Source organism: Ptiloglossa arizonensis, chromosome 14 (assembly GCF_051014685.1).
Source record: "Ptiloglossa arizonensis isolate GNS036 chromosome 14, iyPtiAriz1_principal, whole genome shotgun sequence".
Lineage (NCBI taxonomy): Eukaryota > Metazoa > Arthropoda > Insecta > Hymenoptera > Colletidae > Ptiloglossa > Ptiloglossa arizonensis.
Genome location: NC_135061.1, coordinates 2,316,796 through 2,334,446, shown reverse-complemented (window position 1 = coordinate 2,334,446; position 17,651 = coordinate 2,316,796). Strand labels below are relative to the sequence as shown.

General features: G+C 34.4%; 3 protein-coding genes across 5 annotated transcripts; 1 reads left to right on the top strand and 2 right to left on the bottom strand.

Moving 5' to 3' along the window:
- The first annotated feature begins 99 nt into the window (after positions 1-99).
- On the top strand, positions 100-6,734 carry LOC143154297 (uncharacterized). Its single transcript, XM_076326278.1, has 13 exons — positions 100-145; positions 3,104-3,273; positions 3,384-3,662; positions 3,740-3,964; positions 4,048-4,239; positions 4,463-4,657; positions 4,757-4,890; positions 4,970-5,342; positions 5,436-5,657; positions 5,740-5,808; positions 5,925-5,977; positions 6,065-6,218; positions 6,549-6,734. The coding sequence occupies exons 1-13, from the start codon at positions 100-102 to the stop codon at positions 6,732-6,734; spliced, it is 2,298 nt and encodes a 765-aa protein (XP_076182393.1).
- Positions 6,735-7,569: 835 nt separating this feature from the next.
- Positions 7,570-9,572, bottom strand: LOC143154293 (uncharacterized). Of its 2 annotated transcripts, XM_076326267.1 has the most exons (5): positions 9,177-9,572; positions 8,973-9,072; positions 8,776-8,877; positions 8,156-8,311; positions 7,570-8,081 (listed from the first exon to the last, which is right to left on the bottom strand). In XM_076326267.1, exons 1-5 carry the CDS (start codon positions 9,566-9,568, stop codon positions 8,013-8,015), a joined length of 819 nt encoding a protein of 272 aa, XP_076182382.1. In that variant the 5' UTR covers positions 9,569-9,572; the 3' UTR covers positions 7,570-8,012. The 2 variants fall into 2 exon arrangements, with proteins under 2 accessions (XP_076182382.1, XP_076182381.1); XM_076326266.1 differs by having other exon boundaries at positions 7,570-8,311.
- Positions 9,573-12,455: 2,883 nt separating this feature from the next.
- Positions 12,456-14,646, bottom strand: Ostgamma (oligosaccharide transferase gamma subunit). 2 transcript variants are annotated; one of them, XM_076326193.1, is made up of 8 exons: positions 14,487-14,646; positions 14,070-14,248; positions 13,877-13,994; positions 13,664-13,804; positions 13,450-13,590; positions 13,232-13,382; positions 12,956-13,121; positions 12,456-12,766 (listed from the first exon to the last, which is right to left on the bottom strand). In XM_076326193.1, the coding sequence occupies exons 1-8, from the start codon at positions 14,565-14,567 to the stop codon at positions 12,757-12,759; spliced, it is 987 nt and encodes a 328-aa protein (XP_076182308.1). In that variant the 5' UTR covers positions 14,568-14,646; the 3' UTR covers positions 12,456-12,756. The 2 variants fall into 2 exon arrangements, with proteins under 2 accessions (XP_076182308.1, XP_076182307.1); XM_076326192.1 differs by having other exon boundaries at positions 12,456-12,742.
- Between the last annotated feature and the right edge of the window lie 3,005 nt (positions 14,647-17,651).

Genomic DNA, 17,651 nt, shown 5'->3' with positions numbered 1-17,651 from the left:
TACAAATCAAGATCGGTTAAGTGTTAAATAGTAAATTACTGTTAACGTCGCTTCCACTGGTCGTGTATATTTCTTCGAATCTATTAAAAACACTTAACAATGTCGTTCTCGAAAGCCAGAATCCAAAGATTTAACGAATTTGAAAGTGAGTACACTCCTTTATGTTTCTTTAGTGCACACACGATACGTATATGCATCTTGAGTAAACGTGTTCGTCGTAATAATCAATTTACTATCTAATCGCTATTTTTATTATTTATTATTCTTAAATTATTATCTTAAACCATCGTAGAATGAACAATCTAATAAAAGTATTTATATTCTTTTTGTTTTGTGCATTGACGAACAATTTGAGATTAGTGCATGTTTGTTAGAACGTGTACGCATACTGTACTCCAAATTGAATAATAATCGATTAAAATTAGAAGATATTTCCAAAACTGAAATTTCATTTTATACGCAATAGTGTCTGAAAATAGTTCACGTTCTACATCAGCAATTTAATCATTAATTCAGTGTTAAACCAGGAATTTTACTTAATTGTAATTAATCATTTAGTTCTTGGTAGAGTGGCGCACGGTTAAATTTCCACGAGTTTCGGGGTCCACGTTGAAATTCTCACGTTACAGGTAGCGATTTTATTTCGGGCATGCACCCGAGAAAGAGAACAACTATAGCGAGAGGAAACGAGAGAGGTATAGTAGACCGAGCAGTAACGGTCGAAGCGGTATACTTCAAAAAGTAGGTACTTGTGCAGGTACATTGTACCGTGTAGGTACATTGTGACGAAACATTGAATTTTGAGAAACGTTAATTTCCATGATTTTCATTTTATCATTACGAAAATTACGCAAATAGATCGACAAACTTCTCCCAATAAAATAGAGTCTAAATATGCCATAAATAGAATTAGAATTTTGTTCGAGTTTAAATGTATTATAAAGGGTGATATTTTGAACAACTTTGTCTTTTGAAAAATTGTTTTACGTTTAATTTTACCCATATGTCGCTGCTACTTGTCTATTGTTTCTATAAACACGTCACGATAGTCGACAGTAAAGGCATAACGAACGAATTTAAAAATTTTGATCCACGTGGCTTCACAACGGTCAAGGAAAAAAGTGCATCCAAGGAACTGCGATTTTGTATGCATCGTACGTACGTATGTATATACGTTTAAAGATGCATTTGCTAAAATGTCGAAAATCATACGAGATCGAATGGATATACACTTTTTCCTGATGGTTAGGTGGCTAACCAGTTCGATGGTTTTACGTTCACCGTTTCTTTTTAACTTTATAGCAAACTTTTGGTAGATAAAGAAAATTTATCCGGAAATTTATTCGAAAAAAAAATACAATCGTTCGAAATATTGATTTTTACAACATATTTAAAAATGAAAAATATCCACGAACCAAAGACCTTTTCGACAGCTTTAAAAATTGAATAATTGATATTATTCGTGCAACATGTAAACTTGTGTTAGTATCTTTCAATTTTCAACACCTGGAGTACATATATTAAATATTGATTGCTAATGAAAATTCGTTCGATTTGTTGTCGTATTTGGACTCATTTTTATCGGGAGAACCATATCGATCTGTGTCATTTTTATAAAAATAGAATGAAAATTACGGAAATTTAAGTTCTTGAAATTGAATGTTTGTTGCAACGCATCCGGTATCGGTCGTTGCTCGATCTACTGTATCTTTCTCGTTTTATCTACGTCAGTGTCTTTGTCAATATGCTCAGATTATGTCGAACTCGAAATTTCAAACGTTGGGGATGAATCGTGGAAATTTAGGCGTGTTTTATATGTATATATGCTTGGCAAATTTTCATGCAAATTGCACCATCTAACGATTACGAAATCTTAAAATTATGCAGCGTCGAAAGTGATTAAAAGGCTGAGTTAGAACAATAATGTAAAAACACAAAGCAACGTCGGATTAAATCGCAAGGGAAGAATAATGCACAAGGATATTTAATTTTTAAATGCTGCACCAAAGTATGAAAGCAAGGGAGTAGGGATAAAAGAAAACGGAATGTAAGGGTCGGTTTCGTTGGGGAACTCTGTAAGAAGGGGCAGTCGTTACAACGTGCACCTGGTAATTCTATGACCCCATAGAGATGTAACCGCCTTGGTAGACTATGGAGGACCTCGAGTCAGAGAGGGACAAAAGTTGTTCTCAACTTTGATGATTCGTCGTTGAAACATAGTCGAATATTGGAATGAAATTAAATAAATCTTTATCCAGATTATCACCTAGACAAAATATATATTTATTCGAATAATTGTAATTCTTTGCTTGCATATCTAGATAAACTGGATAAAATTTTTATTTGGATGGAGGTTTATTTTTTATTTATAATTCGAATAACGAAGATAAACGAATAGGAATCGATTTGTTATCTAAACGATAAAACCATCCATTATACGCATATCTGATTTTTGTATGGATTGTAAGGATTTGGCCATATTTTGGGGGGCAGTTGATATACATGAAGCTTGTATAGTAATTCTACAGAATTTTCCTGTAGCTTATATGGTATTTTGCAATACATATTCTTGTACGACACAAAAATCACGTACAGCAGATAAACTATACATTCTATATAAAAATAGGACAAGTGGTACATAAAAAATTCCAAGGGTAATTGTTTAGAAGTTTGGCCTACTTACCGATTTCAATTATTTGTGGATATGTTGTAGAGGACAAGATTTGCAATCACTTTTTCCTTTGCGTGTACATGCGGTCTATCTTAGTTTCCGAGATACTTGCAAAATTTAAAAACCGGCCGGGCCAGAGTGGACGATTTCTCGAACTTTGTTAATCAATACCAAAACAAAGATTATATAATCACAGTATCTTTCGAAAAACAAGCTCCGCGTTGTACGAAATTAAACGTATGAAAATTTTCACGAATGTTCACGATGGAATGCAACTCTCTTCTTGAAAAATTTCTATAGAAATTTCTACAGAAAGTGATACCCATTATTCCTGTTAGAATTTTATGTAAAATTTGAATATTAGTATATTAGTAATAATCTAAAGGAGTTCAACATGTTTTTGAATTTCTATTTAAAAAGCAAATTTTACAGATAAAGTACCTCCACCGGGAGCGTACGATCCTAAGTTCGACATTAAGATAAAAGGTCTTGTTATTGAGAAATCGGACAGATTTCTCGATAACAAAAGCGTGGTGAGCGCCGAATGCAATCTGTCAGTTTCCACGAAAAGTACGGGTAACGTGTTTGCGAGTTTTAGGACGGTGAGTAACCAGAATTCAACCAAAAGGAAATCATATTGCTGAAATTAAAATAAATACCGAAATATTCTCAGAATGAATGTTAATTTCAATCGAATCGTGTTTATTCGTAGCCACAACTCCCGCGGAGAAAAGTGTCTCCAAGATCTTGTTCAAAAGCGAAGCCGCGTGCGCTCATACCGACCAGCACAAAGAAATTGAAGTACAAGTCTGAACATCAGCTGGCGGATCTTCACGTAGAATGTATAAACAAAGACAAAACCATACAGGAGCACGAAAAACACATCGAAGATATGAAGATAGAGACTCGAAAGTTAGAATTACAACTAGAGGAGATACTTGAGAAGCAAACAAACACTGAAGATCAACACAGAAAAGACATGGAAACAATGGTTGTAGAATATTTTACGTGACTGAAATATGTAATCTGATTGTCTCGGATTTTTTATTTGTATTTTTTATCATTCAGGCTAAATTGCAGCAAGATGTATTGAACGATCACGTCGAGAAACATCAATTCGAATTAGAGCACCTTCGTTGTCAATTGCTAGAAGTCTCGAAGGAGAAAGAACGTGAGATTGAAGCAAGAAATGCAATAGAGGAGGAGCTGAGAAGTCGCATCGCGAATTTTACGAATAGAATAGCCACGTTGGAATCCGAATCGATCAGTAAAAAACGCGCCAACGAAGAAAACGTAAGAACGAACGTTACGACGTTGAGAAATTGACTCTTGGAATTGTTGCATGTTGATTTCGATCGTTTGATTTTGCTTCGCAGATCAGTGCCCTTGAAACACAAGTTGAAGAACTGGTAATGAAATTGGAGGAGTTGACCGAAACACGGAAATGTGAAATCAGTTCATTGGAACAGGATAAATCTGAACTGAATTCTTTCATTACTCATTTAACCGATGAAATCGCCGATTACGAGGAAAGCCTGAAACGAACCATCGCGGAGAACGATGCCAAAGTAAGCTGTGTATTTGCATAAAATAAAATTCAAAACATCACTGAACACTGTTGCCTAATATTTAAATAAAAATTGAGTTTAATACATTGGAAAAGAATTAATCGTTAAATTTATACCGACGATGTTTCATCTTCGAAGTTCTTCTTGAATTTACATTTTATAATGGTTACCAGATAGTTGTTGGTATCTATTTTGAATTTTTAATATAAATTCGTTACTGTAGGTAAATTCTATGATCGAAGACACAAAGGCTGCTGTAAAGGAGGAAATGCGACTAACGGCGGAAAGTTACAAAGCATGTTTAGCACAAGTGGAAATGGAACGCGCCATTTTGAACGAAGAACTTGCGCAGAAAGACGTTGAAATCGCTAAACTTACCACGATTATCGAAGAGCTAAAGTCCACCGCGGAAACTCAGGTAATTAGTGTTAGACACCAACTTGTATACGTAAGTGCTGAAATACCGATAAATGAAATTAGCGACATTGTTACAAGTGATTAAATGTGGAAAAATTAGGAGAGTTTTAGTCAGAGTTTGCAAATGGAGCTAGATCGTGCCGAGACTGAATTGGCGGGAAAAAAGGAAGAATTGAGGGCTTTGAAAGATCAGATTCGATCCGAAGCAGCAGAAATGGTTTCTAGAAGAAAGAGGTACAATTTTTCATTCGTGTGCACCTATTTGTACGTAAACTGTATGTATATACATTGAAACTATTAAAATATTGTCCAGATTTGAACTAATAATGGCCGAAAATCAATCATCTGTTGCTGCATTGACGAAACGTTTAGCGCAAAGTAACGCCGAAGTAGAACGTCTGCAACGTGAATTGAAACGCGGTGAAGACTGTATAAACGAGCACCGTGATTTATTGAATATAATGCGCAACAATTCACAAATGGTGCACGTACAAGTGCACACGTTAATGGAACAATTAGACGCTAAGAAAGGGTTGCTCAATCAACTGGAAGCTGAAAGTTTGAACGAAGTGGAGTCGATCAGATCAATATTCGAAGCAAAAATCGAAGATATAAGGCAAATAGTAACGAACGAGATAACGAAATTACAAGACGATTGTAACGTGAAAGATGCTCAGAATGCCGAGGTTCGTTCGTTTCTTTTCTCGAGACGTGAATATTTTCGAGGATTATTATTCTGTCTAACGACTGATATTGTAATTATAAATTTAATATACCAGATGCAGAAGCAACTTCACGGAATGGCTAACAACCTCAGCGAAGCACAAGACATGCTACTTACGTTGGAAGAAAGGTACGATGCTCAAGAGTTGGAGATTTCTCAAATAGAATTGCTCAACAATAAGCTGAAAGAGCAACTGAAAGCCAGTAAAGCAGCTTTGGAGGACACTAACAAACTATTAGAGGCTCAATCAGCCAAACATAAAATTGCACTGGACGAGGTATACTTTTTAATATTGGTGTATTATCTATTCTTTCCACGATACGATATGCGACCATCGAATCTATTGTTGATGTTTTTAGACAATTGCTAAAATTCGAGAACTATCTGATCAAATTAGAGAACTCAAAGAAAAGGATCACGTTATGCAGGTAATTGGTACTTGGTACACGAACGCTTTTAACGTACGAAAAGAATAATGAAACCTTCGAGCAAGAATATTAACTGATTTTAATGAAACGTTTATCAAAGTGTTATTTCTTCGCAGGATAAGATCGGGGCGTTCGAAGAAAATAAAGTTTGTCGAGAATCAGCCGATGAGTAAGTTTTCTCACACGTGTGTGCTATCTGTTTTACAAATTCTACTCGTTGGACAATGATGTGACAAGTCTGGTTTTGTTCACCTAGGAAAATAACAAATCTTCTCGAATACAACAAGCGTCTCGCGAACGATTATCAAGAGATCAGCGAGAAGTATGCCGAGTTGATTGGTCATCAGAATCACAGACAAAGGATTAAGCATGTGTCTCAATTGAAAGACAAAATCAACCAATTAGAACAGGTGCATCTGATCCTCTTTCTTGGGCTTGCGAGCAGTTTGCATTGCATGTAGTGTTTTTTCTTGTAACGACGATTAGTATTTTGTTCTTTCGGTTAGGTGTAAAAAATATTTTCGTTAATTCGTGTATCGATTACATCTTGGTCAGTGTATACGGTTTATGAGTTTATACTTCTGCAAGTAATAGACGCATAAATAAATGTCCTGATCGAAGCGTGTGAATTTGTTTCTCGCTTAGATCGTTCGTTAATTAAGTTTTAACGCGTCGGTGTATCGGTGTGCTTGTTATAAATTTCAAGTGTTAAAATATATTATGTATTTGTATATTTTCAGGAGTTGTACGTCAAGATGAGGATAACGGAACAGCAGCAGAAAATAATCGAGAAATTGAAAGCAGAAGAGAAACGTGCGCATAGTAAAGGAAAGGAGAATATGTTAGGAATACCGAAGAATACTCATGTAACACCTGTTTCTTCTCCACGTAAATCATTGACCCCCCTTAGAAATCGAAACGATTAGTTATCATTATTATAGGTAGAACATTGCTTTATAATTATAATAAATGCATGTTTATTGAAACGATTCTAAAGGTAACTGTAATCCAACTATACATGCACCGATTCGTATGAATATATATACGAAAATTAGCATTAAAGTTCACAGCGTGTCCTGTTAGGAGTAAATTTTCAAATCAGTGTCTGGTGTACTATAGTATATATCTATATTAGTAACATATTAATCCTAACAAGCTTAATATCGAGTTTACGTATCCGAGCCATTTTACGTGAAATCAAATGTTCAGTTTGCTAGGTCCCGTTAAAAGTCTGTGATGATTACGTTTAGTTGTAAAGTTTATATTTTTAAGCAATATGGCCAATTTGTACATGCAATTTATAAGCTCAACGTTAAAAGAAAAAAGAAGAATATTATTTATATGATAAATTTATTTTCCAACCAATATTTCATTATATTTAATTTTATAGATAAACAAGTATTTCTTGCATCGAATCTTGGTGATCTATGATTTAACCTGTTAATCGTCTCATTGTTTTTTGTCTAGAAACACTTCCCTTTCCTCTAGTTACAAATGCGTGAAAACAAGTTCATTCAACCAGCGAATAACAAATGAGAACACGTCTTAATTTAATTCGTAATATAACATGTAACGATCGAATTAAAAACATGGACTCACGGATAAATAAATAATTTCCTCCGAAGACATTGTAATCGATGATACGAAGTTTTATTTAAATTATCCACTTGTGTTTTACAAAACGAGTTAGTGTTGTAACAGTTTAACTTGTACGCTTGCGATTCTGTTCGAATATTTATCAACATTGAGTTCACGGCGGGACAGGTGCAGCCCTTCGAGCAATAATTCCACCCCGTGTGCATAATTTATTGTTTTCACTTGGAGCTGTGAGGTTTGCAGCCAAGTATCGAAACGATTCTAATATGTTTCTAAAGGGAGGGTAATCGGTGCAACGGGAAGAACTGCAGTGTAATAATTCTCTTTTCGAATAAAATTCTAAGAAACATTAGCACACTGTTACGTAAAATCGACCCTTTGAAATCGTAGTTATTTAAGTTTCTATGTATATTTGCTTTTAACTTTCCACCATATTTGAAACAGAGAGGGTGAGTCGATCAATTTGTGTTTCTTGTTTAAAACGAGAAATTAAAACGAAACAGACGGTACAGACAGAGAAGATTCATCTCTAAATGACTCTGATAGATCGGTTTAATTGGTAATTGCTATAGTCAACTAATTTACACGGTATCGTTAGCTTTGCGCGATCAACTTTCATCTTCGTCGTTCATCATGAGCCGTAAAGCAGTAAACAAGGAAAATGCATTCGAGACGTACTGAAACATGACCAATTATCAATTGACATTGAAAACGAGATCGGTGAACGTTTGAAGAAAGTTTGTTTTCCTACCGAACAATAAAACTTTAACGACAGAATTGGAACGACGAACGCCATACCGATAGTTATTGGCTTTTGAGGTATTATAGTAAGGAGGACTAATTTCTGCGTTTTCGCAATCTGTGTGTACCATGTCGATTCGTATACGCTTCGAACAGTGTTTTCGCTCTGAAATATTAAAAAAAAAAAACACTCTTGATACGTGACAACAATTAAGAATTCATAAGAATACAAAGTGTCCCGATAATCACCGGTCGATTCGAATCTCGCGCTATTTTCAAATCGTCAAACCGATTGATCCGAAACTCGACCTGTGTTATCTAGAGTGTTGGGAAATTAATCGAGGAAAAGTACACGGTGAAATAACGCGTGAAATTTGTTAGGTGTATTACCAAAAATCGCCATCTTTAACGCTGACTTCTGCCGACCAACAATTTTTCGAAAAGATCGATTGTCTGTAAAAAAAAGCCAAGACAACCATTTAGAAGATATCTCGTTTGGTTATAAACTCCCAAATTTGCACTTTTAAATAAAAAAAGAAATATGAAGATTACCCGAACTGTTCGAGATTCCTTAAAAAAATAAATCGACCGGTGACGTTTGGGACACTTGAGTATAAAAAAACGCATTACCACATCCAATAAATTATCAGCCGGCCACGCGCACATGAAAACCTCCAACAAAGCAGTGCCAGCCATGAACAAGAATTGCACTTTGATCAAAAACGGTTGACGCTGTTTGTAGAAATATTTGAACGCGTTTGGTAAAATATTTCCACGATCTACGATTCTTGATTAGTATTAATACGATACGTTCGTAATATACTTACACCGATCACATTGATACCGCAAAGTACAAGCGGCAAAGTGGTCATAATTGTCGTGAAGATTGCCGTGTATTGAATAACACCGACCACTTCCTCCGCGTAACTGTAAATACATTATTGCCTCACGAACAATCTCATTTAACACGGTAACATAGTACACGAACAATATTTACTCGTCGATCGTTCTGATTCGAACTTGTCTGATACCTTCTCACGTGGTAATAGTTTTTCACACACCGTACCAACATTTCGGTGTTCTGGACGACGCGTAGCTCGTCCATCAGTATCTCGAATCGTGCCGCCGCGAAGAGCAACAACAGTGCAGCGAACACGTTGCTGCACACGATCGCTGCGCACTGCATGCACACGTAACCGTGGTGCAGGAATATGGTCGTTTTCAAAGGTTCGTAATCGACCGCGAACGGATACTCGGCATCAATCGGGAACGGTTGAGATATGAACAGTGTCCCAACCACGAAAATCGAGGCAGTCACGTAAAACCAATAAGCAGCCACGCAGTAAAATGTTGAAAACTTGTCCACGTATCGTTGCAGAACGTATCGTTCGTACGATTTCGCATTCGCGCAGTAATCGATCATTTGTTCGACCAACGCCTGCAACACGCGACATCCAATTTCAATCGTGTATCAAATACACGTGTAATCATAATTTACATCTCTTTACACGCGATGTAAGATAAATCAATACTTAAAATTCCTATTCTTTGATACAGATTTAATACACAATAATTTGTACACGTTCGAAATAATAATTAATCGTCGACGTTACCTGAATCCGATCGTAATGAACAATATTGAATGTGCACTGTCCGAACACGTGAACGACAGCAACGATGAAGCAAGCCACCTTGGTGAGTATGTACGCGTTGTCGTAATTAACGTACATCGAGTAGAACAATGGCAGAATGATCGTCCAAGCACTGAGAAACGTTACGAGCTTCAAGATCTTGAAACGAAACACCTGAAACTTCGTCGCGGTTGACGACAATGGCCAACCGCAATTTAGAGCTACGCTGAGACGTGTGAAGTTTATCGCTTTCTCCGGTGTTACTCTTTTGAACATAACGGAGCAGATATGATGAAAATAATGTATTCAACGAAAGTATCGTGATCGAGTTCGAGCCAAGAAACTAGACGTTTCACTTTTCGTAATCGAAATGATTCTTGAGTTTCGAAAGAAAATGGCAATCGGTGCAAGAGAACTGCAACGAATGCTGCTTGGAAATGAAACACCGAGCCACGTTGGTGTACACTGTTACCTGCAATCAACCGTTTGAAATTACAGTGGCATAGGTTCTGGTTATTAATATGTTATACATGGTATTCGCTGTAATGATAGGCTCTTGAGTTCCCCTCACTGTTGTTGCGTTCAGTTTATTTTTCACTCGCGATAATAATTACGACAGCTGGTGCACCTTGGCGTGCAAATAATTCCGGTGGTGTTGCTCTCCTTGTATCTAATGGGAACTTACATAGTACACGTTTACGGTTTCCCTTTGGTAACGATTCTTTTTTATTAACCCTTTGAACTCGAGAGGAGACCACACAATTCGGTGTACTTCTTCCAATTTGGGAAAATTTCGTTTGAAATTGAAATTGGAAATTAGGTATTACACTCTTTTAACCCTTTACGGACCGAACGCTCTTTACCGTTTCGTTCCAGCAGGACCGAGCTGGATTCGCAAGTGTGTACCATGTAAATTAGTGGGTATATAAAATAAAATTATAGCGATATTCTTTAGAAAATAAAATTTTCTTGTAAAAATGTTAGTTTTGAAAATGCTCGCTTCTGCTACGACTTCGAACTGTACACTGCGTTGTGTTCGAAAAGACCAAAGCGAAGGCGTGAAGTTCAAGATGCATGGCTCGTTTGAAATTTTCTGGCCCGTAGCTCTTATCTTGTCTTATTTGGTCTAAAATTTAGACACAGTAAAACTTAAATACGAGTAAAACTTGATACAGGACGCGACAGAACACAAAACTATGTCGAGCCACACGCGACATCGGACGCGTCAGAAGGAAAAGCGATGTCGAGTGTGACGCTAAAGGTTAGGATGTAAACATATGTACGTCGAGTATTGAAACAAAAATGTTCCATTGCGTATTAATTTTTCCCATTTAAAAGATTTCATCGAGGCGTCAGTTTCAGGTAGCAATAACCCTTCGAGTGCAAAGGGTTAATCCATCGAAGACCGTAAGAGTACCGTTACGCTCTTCGCGAGTGGCCATCAGAAGCTTTCAACGTGCAAGTACGATGTTTCGTGACTTGGATGTCATCACAGTCTTTGGAGCAAGTCAACATGGGGGATGAGTTATGGGGGATCGTCAATGGGTTAAGGGGAACATCCGTGACGTGGAAATATAGGTAAATTTTCCGAGTTTTTGTCATCGAGTACTCGTTAAATGAGTAATGTGGTCTTTTGCAGAGAATAGAAATACAAGTTTCAGTTTTGTCGAATGTGAGACTTTGTTGTTGGTCGTCACTGTTGACGAGAACTGGGAAGTTTGAAATTAGAAAATGTTTTTCATTTGTGAACTAGGGAATTTTTCGGAAATTTTAATAATTGTGGATATGGTCAAGGTTTGAAGAAGAAACAGATTTATTCGGAAAAATGATTTTAAACGTTTGTAAAAAATTAAATGATTAACATATGAAAAAAATCGTACGCTATATTGTAGAATATCTGTATAAAATTTCGTTGGAAAATATAGTTTTAGAAAAATGTAACACAAGTTTATTTGTCGCTGGAACTTCGCTGAATGTTTGAATTTCGAAATATCTTTTTAATATAACATTCTACGTATTTTAAACGCTACGAAAATAAGAAAAAGAGATTCGATTTTTTTGACTCGTCAATTAATCACTTTTCGAGATAGAAATATCGCGAAAAACACTTGTGAATAAAGGAAGAAAAAAATTTCTTTAGAATAAAGAATATTTCAACGAAATTATACTTTAAACCATTATTTATACTAGGATATTGTTAATAATTATTGAAACTGGTTTTGTATCGGTTGCTTATAATTATTTAAAAAAAAAATTATGATATCGCAAAATTTGTGAAGGCAATGGAACTATGGTTCCATCTATCTCCATTCGCAGCAACTTCTACGCGGTGATACCTGGTAATCGATATTACTCTATCGATTTATTTTAAGTAACTCGTGTAGGTTTCTTTTTCTCCCTTCTTTGATTACATTCTCTTTCTGTGATCCGAAATTATAAGTTGAAGAAATAATATAAATGTTAAAATATAGAAATTAGAGAGCTTTACTAAAGATAGGACTTGTTTTCTACATTTACCAACTTTACCGACTTTGGTGGTGTAGTTGAATATACCATTCCTTTTAAACGAAGAAATCACTCGATAATCACTAATATTTTAAGATGACTCTATTTCAGATCGTGTAGTATCGATAATAGTATGCTACTGCAATAAAACTTACTGCAAACCAATAATACTAATTGAAATTAAAAGTTTTTATCTTTTATTTTAGTACTGTACACATGTTTCAACAGTCTAAACAATCTGTATTAAAGAATAGGAATTTTAAGTATTAATTTATTTTACATCACATGTAAAGAAATGTAAATTATGATTATGATGCAACACTGATAATAGTAATTGGATCTAAAATATTACGCTCATCTTTCTTGTAGACAGCTTTATTTTTAACTTCGACAGGCAAGTTGAAAGTTCTCTTTGCATTATATACAAATACCTTCCTATATTCTTTTACTTCAAAAGTAAGCTGAAACAGATCAATTATTCATCACTGAGACACAAAATAATATTAATATTCCTGTAACAGTGAGACAGATTGGAGTATATTATCATATTCGTTCAAATTTTCAAATTTGATGTATACAAGCATTACGGACAGTAAATATTTTCAAGAATATATTAATATACTCCAATGTAACGGTATTATTTATATATGACACTATATTTTAAAACGATATACCTGTACGGATAACCTTGTGCTTTACTCCTAAATATTGATAATAGAAGGCTAAAGAAAATAGAGACTAATGCCACACCTATTGCAGCAAATATTCTTCGTTTGTTTACATCACCTTTGCGCGATGCTGCTTCGGTCATTAAAATCATACCTAATACCACCGCTCCATCTAATTACATTTCGTTAAAGAAAGTGCTGAATAATATAAGTGGATTCTTAATTTCAGAATCAGATTTAAAATAAGTCATTGTAGACTTTTTTGCAAAATACAAAGGATACTCAAAACCATGACAATATACGTTTCCAAAATAAATTGACCTTGAGAAGAAGCATGAATATAAGCTACATTTCCACTAGATGATTTATGTATGAATGGTGGTCCCCTGATATGATTCCACATTTGTCCAGATATCATTGTAAGGGTAAAGAACTATAAACAGTGACATTTTAAAGTAAATTGCAACGTAAATGATCAAATCTGTGAAATAATATATTACCAGTGCACCAAGTCCCCAAATTGTTTTATTATAAATAAAGTCCAAGTTATTACGTCTCAGGTATAAGAACCCTCCAATGAGTACCAAAAACATTGTTATTGCTACTGTTCCAGAATAATTTGGCGGTCTGAATACTCTGATCTGTAACGGATTTAAAAATAATACTACTAATTCTATCTTGTACTTATTAATTATATACAGTATATACAATTACCTGAATATCGGTACGTTCGGATATCCATTTTGCAATTGCTTCTGCTCCAAATCCAACTCTTTGAATGTCCATAGTATCTGCTGGCTTTGGTTTACCTTTTGGTGGAAAATGCATATATACTGGCGCAGTATTTAATCTCATCTGAAAAAAATTTATACAGAACATTTATACTATGTGTTTGTATATGTAAACATACAACAATATTTTACCTACCATTTGAAATACATCTGATCCTTCGTCAAAATCTACAGATGCAAAGAATAACTTTTTCGAGTGAGATTGTAAATATCTAAACGAATTTGCTACTATTACAAATTCATCTCTTGCATGCCTAAAGAAAGAAAAAGTATGTAATAAGTTATTTATGATTTTATCAATTTTGACGAATAGTTCAAATTAAATGTACCTGCATATTTGACACTGCCTTTGCGGTGTCATAGCGGTAAACATCATGACAACAGAATAATTTCTTGGCGTAGTCCTGACATATTCCTTAAACTTTGCACCATTGAATTTTATCACAGGCCTTGTGAGAGCTAGCTCTGTTAATTGTTGTACACGATCTGACAAAGAGGAGCCTTGAGTCTAAAAGATACAAAAGAGGTCAAATTCAAGTTTATACTGTTTTTAATATTTTAGGTTAGGTGAAGTAAATTTTTCTTGTATTAAAAAACTACATATTATGTGTAAAAGTAAACATTTATAAAAGCTACTTATTGAGATTTGTTAAATATTTTTTAAGTAAAACGAATAAACTAAGTAGCGAAATTGATTCGTCGTTTCAGCAAACACAACTGTCACAGAAAATTTAACAGTTTCTCACGTTTTTTGTCCTATATTGACAGCAAACGTAGTTTAAACTCAAAATAAGTCCCAAGAAAATAATATATTTTTTGTAATCCATTCTGAACAACTGTGAAGGGATTCACTACAAGAGTTCTACCGAGAACACGTTAGAATCGTACAATTAGTAGTGTGGAAAGCTTATTGGTCTATTTGATACAACGTGGCATTTGACGGGAGAACTTTCTGACAACCCTTTAAAATATTAAAATAACGGTAGAATATTCAAAGGAAACTTATTATTTCTTATTATTAGATATTTCCAAATAGAATAAGGTTTATTATTTCTCAATTAAATATAAAAAATATTTAATATCAAATATTATTCTGTTAATATTGGTGACATCTACTGGATTGTATTACAAAAATTTTATACTTTTCTGAACTCATTATTATAAGATAAAATGTTTGATTGATACTTGTTGTATTATACATTTTGCAATATATAAGATATTTTATAAATTATTGCCATTAAACAGAGTAAATTACTACCAGTTTTTTATTCAGGACAATATTTTAATTCATAAATATGTATACACATGTCAAAATAAGTAAAAATTGTGGAATATAATGTTGCCCAGAATTTATTTTTCGAGAAAATTGACTCTCTCGGATTGGACAAATTATACTCTTATACTTTCAACAAATTCCACTATAAACGGCATACAATGTATATTTCTGATCGCATTTATATTTCTAAATATGATCAACGAAAAGCAATTTGAAATTAAAACCGGCAAAATCTCCGCCTGCGTGCAATCGAATCGTATCTGCTTGTTTGCATACATAAGTATATATTCTTCTAAACAAACCAAGTATAAAAATCCAAAACCTTGTAAAACTCATCAATAATATGGTATTACAGTCTACATGCGCCATCTAGGGATGAAGAATTTAAAACATTTTTTTTATACAGTCTGAAATCAGTTCTGGTGGCACCATCTAGTAGTATAGTAGTCAAAACATTTTCGAAGTGTTATAACGTATAACGTATAACGTATATAGTATAACCTATATCGTATAATGTATAACATATAACGCTAATTTCTAAATTTGTGAAACTCGAATTCGAAACTCTTTAAGACGGAACCCTAACCTAAGTCCAAAGCTCTTAAATTTTTCGAAATTCTGGAAATTTCTGAATTGATTTACCTAACTTTTGAATCGTTCCACGGTAAATCGAACACTGTTATCGCATAGATAATTTTATCGATTATAGATATCGAATGAGAAGTACTGTTTTACCCGCTTTTAACTACGGTAAGCAAGTTACTTCCATGCGTAAGCTTAGTTTTAGATTCTCGTCGTATTTAGTTAGAATTTCTACATTCAATGAGCGCTAACATCGTATTCTAGTCTGAATCGATAACGTTGAAAGTTACACGTAATTGGTAAGGGCTATTATATATCGTTGATACATATTAAATAAGAAAAAACATTATCTGCAATATATATTTTAGATCTCTGTCTACGTTTGTACAACATTTGTGGTAGTAATATTTGGAAAACTAAATTTGTAAATAATCAAGGAATGATACGAACTACTTTACCATCTGCAGATCAGGTTGATGCTTGAAACGTTTCAGCTCTTTCACGCTACGTGGCTGGACACTCGAATCTAAAGTCTCCGCAATTATTATCGAAATGTTCTAAATTAGTAGAATTTACCACGTGTTATGCCATTAAGGTGCTTCATTTCCGAAATAGAAGAGTACCGTGTTTCTCGCGAATTAAATTAATTCATTCCACGGTATTCCTTATTTTTTTTTTCGAATCACTGAATTGCATTTTGCACAAAAGTACAATGATCAGTTATTTATTCGTGATACGGAAAATTTGTTTATAATACATTCTCTCTTTCGATCATTCACCATGGCTTTTTAGCTGGAAACTAAGACAAATAAATAAAATTATTATTGGTCGAATGGAAGTTTTAAAAATTGTTTTACACTACTTCCGTTTATTTGTTTACGTCTACGTATTACGTATTACGTATACGATTTAAAGAAGTGCACTTTAGTAACTTCTGCAGCGTATTTAATAATTATTTCTGCAACTATCAGGCGAAAGTTTAATCCCATTTACGAATTCGTTAAATAGCATATAATTTTTCGCAAAGTCAAATATATCGGTTATATAATATAACACGCAACTCGTGGCAGGAATTGCGAATTTATTACGAATATATTGTACAATAAATACAAATTTTCGAAAATGTTCGTTACATTAAAGTTTGGGATTTTATCGATCGACTGGGTTAACTTGTAGTCTCGTAGCTAAACGATCGACTCGTTTTAACAGAATGTTCTTTAAATAAAATGTGAGGTCAATTATGATACAGCAGTCTGTTTTAGTTCAGTTACCTTAGTGCTTAACATTCTCTCTATTACATAATTAGATAAGCAAATCTCAAATACACACGTATGAAAAAATACGATCAAAATTTCTTAACAGAACAGTATTTTCGACAATTAATAGATCGTTCGTTATTTATCCGGTGTATTAATCGGGTTATCGATGGACAAAATTAAATAAATCCATAAATACGTATTTACAAAATTCCTCAAAGTTTCGAGTTCCAATAAAGTTTTCTGAGTATCGAGTGTTGCGGAGACATACATTTTGAGAACCACTGAGGTCGATTGCGAAATTTTCGATCGAAATTAAAGAAACGGAGATCTCCTCGAAGAATAATCAATATTTTCCACGTATGCGATACAGAAGAGCACGTCGGTGCCAATTTGATGTTACGTTACAATATTAACATTAACTAATACGTTTAATCGGCAAAGTGGCCGGAATGCAAACAAACGAACAATCAACGATTATCGTTGCCGAGTAATCGATAATTGTATTCAACGATTACCAGAAATAATTAAAGCGAGCGTGATCATCGGGTCTCGTTAAGTTTATCGTATGTTATCGAAACTAGGGAATATCGTTTGGAAAATGTATATTTATCGATCGCGAAATTAATCGTCGAGTACAGAAATTATCTTCATCGCTTTCCATCTGCCATTCACCAACCACACCGTTACCACGCTGCAAAGATTCGAGTAGTTTTTGTTTCACGAATCGTTATCGCGATCGCACAATCGTGACAAACGTGATTCTCGATTACCGATTAATTTCAGCAACGATCGAT

Excerpts from the sequence above, each read along its gene's own strand:
- LOC143154293 (XM_076326266.1), bottom strand. The coding sequence starts at position 9,568 with ATGATCGATTACTGCGCGAATGCGAAATCGTACGAACGATACGTTCTG. Across the intron at positions 8,878-8,972 it reads GCGGTATCAATGTGATCGGT|CGTCAACCGTTTTTGATCAA; the intron begins GTAAGTATATTA and ends TTCTACAAACAG. Across the intron at positions 8,312-8,775 it reads CTGATAATTTATTGGATGTG|AGCGAAAACACTGTTCGAAG; the intron begins GTAATGCGTTTT and ends TTAATATTTCAG.
- Ostgamma (XM_076326192.1), bottom strand. The coding sequence starts at position 14,567 with ATGGATTACAAAAAATATATTATTTTCTTGGGACTTATTTTGAGTTTA. Across the intron at positions 13,805-13,876 it reads GATCAGATGTATTTCAAATG|ATGAGATTAAATACTGCGCC; the intron begins GTAGGTAAAATA and ends AATTTTTTTCAG. Across the intron at positions 13,591-13,663 it reads CCGAACGTACCGATATTCAG|ATCAGAGTATTCAGACCGCC; the intron begins GTAATTGTATAT and ends AATCCGTTACAG.
- LOC143154297 (XM_076326278.1), top strand. The coding sequence starts at position 100 with ATGTCGTTCTCGAAAGCCAGAATCCAAAGATTTAACGAATTTGAAA. Across the intron at positions 3,663-3,739 it reads GAAAAGACATGGAAACAATG|GCTAAATTGCAGCAAGATGT; the intron begins GTTGTAGAATAT and ends TTTATCATTCAG. Across the intron at positions 5,809-5,924 it reads AAAAGGATCACGTTATGCAG|GATAAGATCGGGGCGTTCGA; the intron begins GTAATTGGTACT and ends ATTTCTTCGCAG.